This window comes from Lolium rigidum, chromosome 7 (assembly GCF_022539505.1).
Source record: "Lolium rigidum isolate FL_2022 chromosome 7, APGP_CSIRO_Lrig_0.1, whole genome shotgun sequence".
NCBI classification, from domain to species: domain Eukaryota; kingdom Viridiplantae; phylum Streptophyta; class Magnoliopsida; order Poales; family Poaceae; genus Lolium; species Lolium rigidum.
This window is the reverse complement of record NC_061514.1, coordinates 177,677,847-177,684,228: the sequence shown is the minus strand read 5'-3', so window position 1 is coordinate 177,684,228 and position 6,382 is coordinate 177,677,847. Positions and strand designations below refer to the sequence as shown.

General features: G+C 49.3%; 1 protein-coding gene across 1 annotated transcript; it reads right to left on the bottom strand.

Annotated features, from left to right (window-relative positions):
• On the bottom strand, window positions 1-3,087 carry LOC124672322 (myosin-11-like). The gene is made up of 3 exons (XM_047208570.1): window positions 1,051-3,087; window positions 707-916; window positions 1-536 (listed from the first exon to the last, which is right to left on the bottom strand). Exons 1-3 carry the CDS (start codon window positions 3,085-3,087, stop codon window positions 309-311), a joined length of 2,475 nt encoding a protein of 824 aa, XP_047064526.1. The 3' UTR covers window positions 1-308.
• Between the last annotated feature and the right edge of the window lie 3,295 nt (window positions 3,088-6,382).

The following is a 6,382-nucleotide window of genomic DNA, read 5'->3' as shown; positions in this document are numbered from 1 at the left end:
TTAAAACATGAAAACTGCACCTACATGCCTATCATTCAAGTTCAAGTGTCCCTTTATACAAGAATTCCATGGGCAGCCAGGAACTACACATATACAAAGATACAAGGGGTAGCCTGCAGTCTATTGGAGAATCTGGCTAAAGTGCTAAACACTAGCAATCAAAAGGTCATCACAGCTAATCTAGTTGCATGATCCGTAAGAACTACTACAAAGCTCTAACTAATCCACTAACACTAAATCACATTATAACTACTTTAAGGTGGAAGTACTAGTTTTACGGAAGCAAAAGCATCACATGGAGCCTGCAGCTACATGCGCTTCCTCTTATGCGATTGCCACTGTTTCAGGATGAACTGGATTGCTTCTTCCAGTGTAGCTTTACGGTCTTCCTTAAAGTTCCAAAGCTCCGATTCAACAAAGCGGCCACTGGCGTTGCACTCATTGACTTCAAGAAGCGCTTTTGATACCAAGGTGTATATTTCTTCACCATGCTCCTTTAACTCCTGAAGTTTTTCATCATCCTCTGAGAAAATTTCCTACACCAGATAATCTATGCACTGTCAGTTGGAACCATGTAAACATTTGCCAGTCTTATAAAAGAAGGAAATGTTTACAGAACCACAGGGGCTACAAGAAAAGCTACCAGAGCTAGAAAATTAGGACCTATTTTACATGTAAAAGAAATAGCACAGAGGACTCTACATACCGTCGCTTGACCATTAATCGTGACGACCCTAAAAGGGTGCCATTTTGGGTTTGTAATTGCATCTTGCCACTTTGAACAGAGAAGAGCAACTTCTGCATCATCTAGCGATAAATTTCGTCTGCAAGCATTTGCAAATGCTTTCAGGTCAAGTTCGCCCATCCTCTTGATACCTATATTTGCTCGTCGTCCATTTGTCAATGTCTGCAAGCCCTGAAAACATGCACAAGATCAATCACAAGGAAATTTAGTGGCAATATAGTGAGGTATGGTGCAAAAGCATCAGATGATCAGGTGCCAGAAATTGTTGGAACAAAGAAGGTACTAATGGGAAGTCGCTCACTTACATCTTTTAGCCTTTTCCGGACGGCCTGCAACTCATTGTTACTACTTAATTCCTTAATAAACAGAACCTGGTTGAGTGACGCCACATCTTCACTCTCCTCGCTTACATCTGACATTTCCTTCTGAACGCGCTGCAACTCGTCTCTGCTCTTTCTTTCCTGGGCAACTAGAACTTGGTTGAATGACTCTACTACGTGCATCTCCGCAAGTAAATTTGCTAGTTGCTTGCTTACATCTATCAGCTCGTCCTGAGCTTTTTGCAATTTTCTGTTGCCTTCTGATTCCTTGGTCACCAAGGCCTGGTTGAGCGACTCCATCGCATGCATCTCCTCCCGTAAACATGCTAGTTGCTTGCCTACATCTATCATCTCTTTCTGTCTTTGGTGCAGTTCGTTGCATTTTGTTTCATTGGAAGCAAGAGCCTGGTTGAGCAATTCCGTCATGCGCATCTCATCCTGTAATTGTGATAGTCGCTCAATTGCATCAACCAGCTCTTTCTGAACACGGTGCAACTCATCATTGCTTTTTGCTTCCTTCGAAAGCATAGCCTTGTTGCGGAACTCAACGGCATGCATCTCATCGTGCAACTTTTCCTTGTCCTGCTCAAAGTTCCTCCTTTCATGGTCAAATTGCGCAGCTTGCACGTCAAGCTGCTTGGATTTCTCTTCGACCTCTGAAGACCTTGCCTCAAGCTGGTTCAACCTCGTGTCAAGCAGCTTGGATTTCTCTTCGACCTCCAAAGACCTTGCCTCAAGCTGGTACAGCCTCGTGTCAAGGAACTTGGACCTCACATCAAGCAGCATGGATCTCCCACCAACAAGCTTTGATATTCTTTCAGACCCATGCATCTTGGACTGCGCTGCGTGCATCTCCTCCAGTGGCTGTGCGAGCTGCTTGCTTACACCCATCAACACTTTCTGCGGTTTCTCTCGCTGCAATTCATCTCTGCTTTTTGATTCCTTGGAAAACAGAGCCTGGCTCCGCGACTCAATTGCTTGCATCTCACTGTGCAACTTTTCCTTTTCCTGGTCAAGGTTCCTCCTGTCGTAGTCGCATTGCGTCACCAGTGCATCGATCTGCTTGGATTTCGCTACAACTTCCATAGACCGCGCTTCAAGCTGTTCCAATCTAGCGTCAATCTGGTTGGATCTCTCATCATTCAGCTTTAATCTTGCTTCAAGCTCCTGCAACTTGGACTCCAGCTCTGAACGTAGCTTCTGATTATCATCGACTTGTAACCGGCGGGTTTTCCGGCTCTGCAATGCTGCTTGCTCTGGTAATAATGCATCAGCCACGGGTGGTGGCAAGAAGAGGTCCGGCCTCTTCACCCAGATGAGCCTCTGCAGGTAGGCACCGTAGTGGCACGCCCAATCAGCCCTCGTCCCCTTCCTAAGATCGAACATCTCGTCCACGACAAGGCGCCAGATGAGAAATGTCCAGTCAACGGTGTGCGCCATCCCATCCTCCACCCTCTGCGCCGCCGAAACGACATAGCTGGGCAGCTTCCCCTCGTTGGTGGCCTGTAACGGCGTCAGGACATATGTCTTGATGAACTTTGTCGCGGCGTAGGCCACGGCGGAAGGGTCGACGCCGGGCAGGGGGCCGTGGTCGATGGACGCCGTCCTCCCCGGGGCCGGTAGGGAGAGCGCGTCGGCCAAGGTACCGGGGGAGACCTGGAGGCTGCCGCCTCGGACGTAGCTCCACTCGCGAACGGGCAGGTAGTTGGCGATGAGCGCGGCGACGAGGTCGTGGCGCGGGGCAGCGGAGGAGGATGAGTGGTCGAGGCGGACGAAGTCGAGGAGGCCGAGGGCGCGGAGGCCGGCCCTGTGCACGGCGGACGGGGCCACGGCGGCGGGAGGGGGGAGGAGGCGGAGGTTGGCGCGGAAGTCGGAGAGGCGCTCCACGGCCCCCGCGCGATTCCAGTCGTGCAACGGTCCGGCGACGCCGGCCGGCGCCTCCCGTGGGGGCAGGTCCGGGTCGTCCTCATCGGCGGTAGGAGGAGTGTGGGTCTTGGGGTTCTTGCTCTCGGCCTCCGCCATGGGAGGGGGTCGCGCGTAAGAAGGTGGAGGACGAATAGGAGAGAGCCGCCGTGGATGCGTGAGCGGGGACGGTGAGTGAGTGAGGGTTTGGGTGGCGCGACCGAGGAAGAAGACGCTGATTTTTTTTCGGCGTTGGATGGACAAAAAGTTTTTCCTCCCCACGCGAATTTGATCATTTGCCCTCCTTTCTTTTCTAACCCAACCTGCATTTATCTTTCAGCCCCAAGAAAATCCACGCAAAATGAGCCAAATATCTCAGTGGCAAACTTGTTATTCTCTAACTGAACTGCAAGTTTGTAATAGCGATATATATATATACTTCTTCCTAGGATTCGTAATAATTAATTGAACTAAAACCATTGCATTAGTTAAACTAAAGTTACAGCATTTGTTATGGAACGGGCATTTTCCTATTAAACTAAAGTTACAGCATTTGATCCCCTCAAAAAAAAAAAGTTACAGCATTTGTTATGGAACGGAGAGTTGCATGTTTGACAACCTATGAAAACTATAAAGTGAACCATATATACAAATGAATTCTTGCACATAGAATTTGACATATAGCCTAATGCAGTAGTTATACTAACCTCCCCGCAAAAAAAGCAGTTACACTAACCTAAAGAATATCCAACAATGATTCCTAAATGACCAAATATATGTTCATATATACCCTCTAAATAAAAATACCATAGGAACGATGTATTATAAGAAGGCGCCAAATAATCTCTTCCAGAATTAATCTTGATCCGCTAGACCAACTGAAACAACCCTGCATCTATAGAAAATCAAGCCAATTAATAACACAAGAAAATTAAAACCTGCAATCATATATATAGTCAAGAAGACAAGAACATTCACAACTTGCATTCCCGTACAAAAATTATGGAAATCACATGGAGAGCTCACTACACACTATTGACTGACAGTGCTTGTGCCCCAGTCCCCAGATGCACATCCGTCTAAGAAAACAATACGCATCTCTTTACCAGTAAAATAACAACACATAGAAAAATCCAATGTATGTAGGCAATAATATCTGCCTAAAAAATCTAATATATAATTTTTTTTTTTGAACAAGGACAGGGCCTAGAAGGCCCCAGAATTTCATTCATCCACACGTGGCAGGTAAAAATTATAAAAAGGACCCGTAACATCTCTTGCCCTGAAAAACCAGTAATTTGAAGAAAGGTCCTCTCGAATTACAGAAAACACCCTGGGACAAAAAATGGAAAAGCAATCAGGTCCCTGTGTGTCGCCGCCACCAGTCGCCGGCGTCCGCAAGGCGTCGCTGCCGAGGAACTGGAGCAGAACGCTCGATAGCTCCATTTCCGACGAAGAGCCGATGCCGCTGGTCACCTTCGATCACCGGGGACGAACCACTTGATGAAGAGGAGGGATCGAGCTCCGGCCGGCCGACTCGAAGAAGGCCTCCGTGTTGGAGGTAGTAATCGCGCCGCCCTGCCGGCAGAAGATCACAGGAGCCCAGATGGCTCTTGTGTGATTGAGCTCGAGGAAATAGCACCCTTCAGGCAGCCAGATGGTACCCGCAGCAACTTCTCCTCCCCTCCCAGCACCTCCATGGTGAAACAGAGATAGAAGCAAGTTGCAGATCGACCCCATCCAACAGCAGAGCTGAACGAACCTGGATCTTGCCGGCGTAGAGAGAGTTCTTCCGCTGCCCCACTCTCCCTCGCCCCCAAGGCCGGCCGAGAGAAAGGCCGCAGCAAGAAACGCCAAGATTTCTTCCTTCTCCTCCTCGCCGTCGCGGCCGGCCAGGAGAAGGATCTCATCTTGGACTCCACAACGCCAGCAGAGATCCATCGCCGATTTATTTAAGAGGGTGGCTCTGCTTCTTCTTCCGCTGATCTCCACCCATAGGAGCTCAAGCATCAGTAGGAGCAGCCCTACAAGGCCCTGGATCTGGCGTCGATCCGGCCTGCCACCACTACTACATGGCAAACGCCCAGAACACGGCATAGAGCCGGAAACTACAAGAAAAACCTAACCTATCTACTCCGGCCCGCGTCACCTCAACCTACTCCGGCCGGCTATTCCGGCGGAGAGATCTTGGATCAGCTAATATATGATAAACTCTCGGAAAAAATCACATTCTCTAACTGGTTCACATTTAGGTTTGGATTTGTAGTAGCAACATTTGAGATGATATAGTTTTATATACAGGAACAAGGTTGACTACTGAAATTAAAGTTTTTTTTCGATAAAGAGTGCTTTATTACTAAAAAATTTTAAGCAATACACCTAGCGTCACATTTAGGTCTCATCTTCCTATCCTAACTTCCCAAGACACAAACGCTTGTATTAGCACATAGTACCTACCACTTCCCGGATGTTTACGGCGAGCCTAGTGGCCTGAAATGCAAGCGCCCGATTAGGATGTGGTCGATGGACTGGCCTTAAATGCCAGCGCCTTGTCCATCAGATGCAGGCCCGTCATTTGTAAGATGTTCTGCTCCTCCCCATATCCAGCATATTTAGAGCATCTCCAGCCGCGTCCCCCAAAACGTTCCCCAAAGGGTTGGGCTCACACCGTCACGCCCAAAAAGCGCCGGCGCGGTTTCGAGCCCGATAGAAGCGCCGGCAACCCCGTGCCGGCCCCTTCACAAAGGGTGCGGATCGGGAGCGCTGGCACCCTTGTCAACGTAAGAAAGCACCCACGGGGCCCTTCTGCTAGCCATACACACCGGTTTCCCCCTCCTCCCACCCCCACCCGAGCCAACTCCCACCCATCGCCGCCATCGCCGTCGCGTCCCCCGTGCTATCCTTCCACCCCGCCTGATGTGGTCTAAGACCCCGTTTGTAGCCCGATCTTGCGAATTGACCCGGAAACGAAAGGGGAAAAGAGGAAGAACACGAAGAACACGATGAACACGATGAACACGGGAACACACGCACGCACACCAACCCGATACAACGATGCTTACCCTCGTGGCTCGATGGACCACGCCGAATAGAATCACCCACGGAAGAGACCGCGGTAGAATTCCGAGGTGAGAGATACGGTGTTGGAGACGGAATCGGTGAGGGAGAGAGAGTGCACACACTAGAATCTCACTCACAAACTCAATCAACAACAAGGGTGGCCTTGATTACAGAGGGATGATACCCTAGGGAGACATAGCTCAAATCCTATTCTAAGCCAAATCTTGTCTAACCCTAGATATGAGCAGCACAAGAGATACATATAGCCAGATTCGTCCAAGGGGTAGTTTGGGAAAGAGGCTAATAAGTTACGAGCGAGCAAGATGGCGAATGAACGGTTCGGATCCGGGCTACT

Coding starts and splice junctions, on each gene's coding strand:
- LOC124672322 (XM_047208570.1), bottom strand. CDS start 3,087: ATGGCGGAGGCCGAGAGCAAGAACCCCAAGACCCACACTCCTCCTACC. Junction 917..1,050: donor TCCGGAAAAGGCTAAAAGAT/GTAAGTGAGCGA, acceptor GCATGTTTTCAG/GGCTTGCAGACATTGACAAA. Junction 537..706: donor CGATTAATGGTCAAGCGACG/GTATGTAGAGTC, acceptor TATCTGGTGTAG/GAAATTTTCTCAGAGGATGA.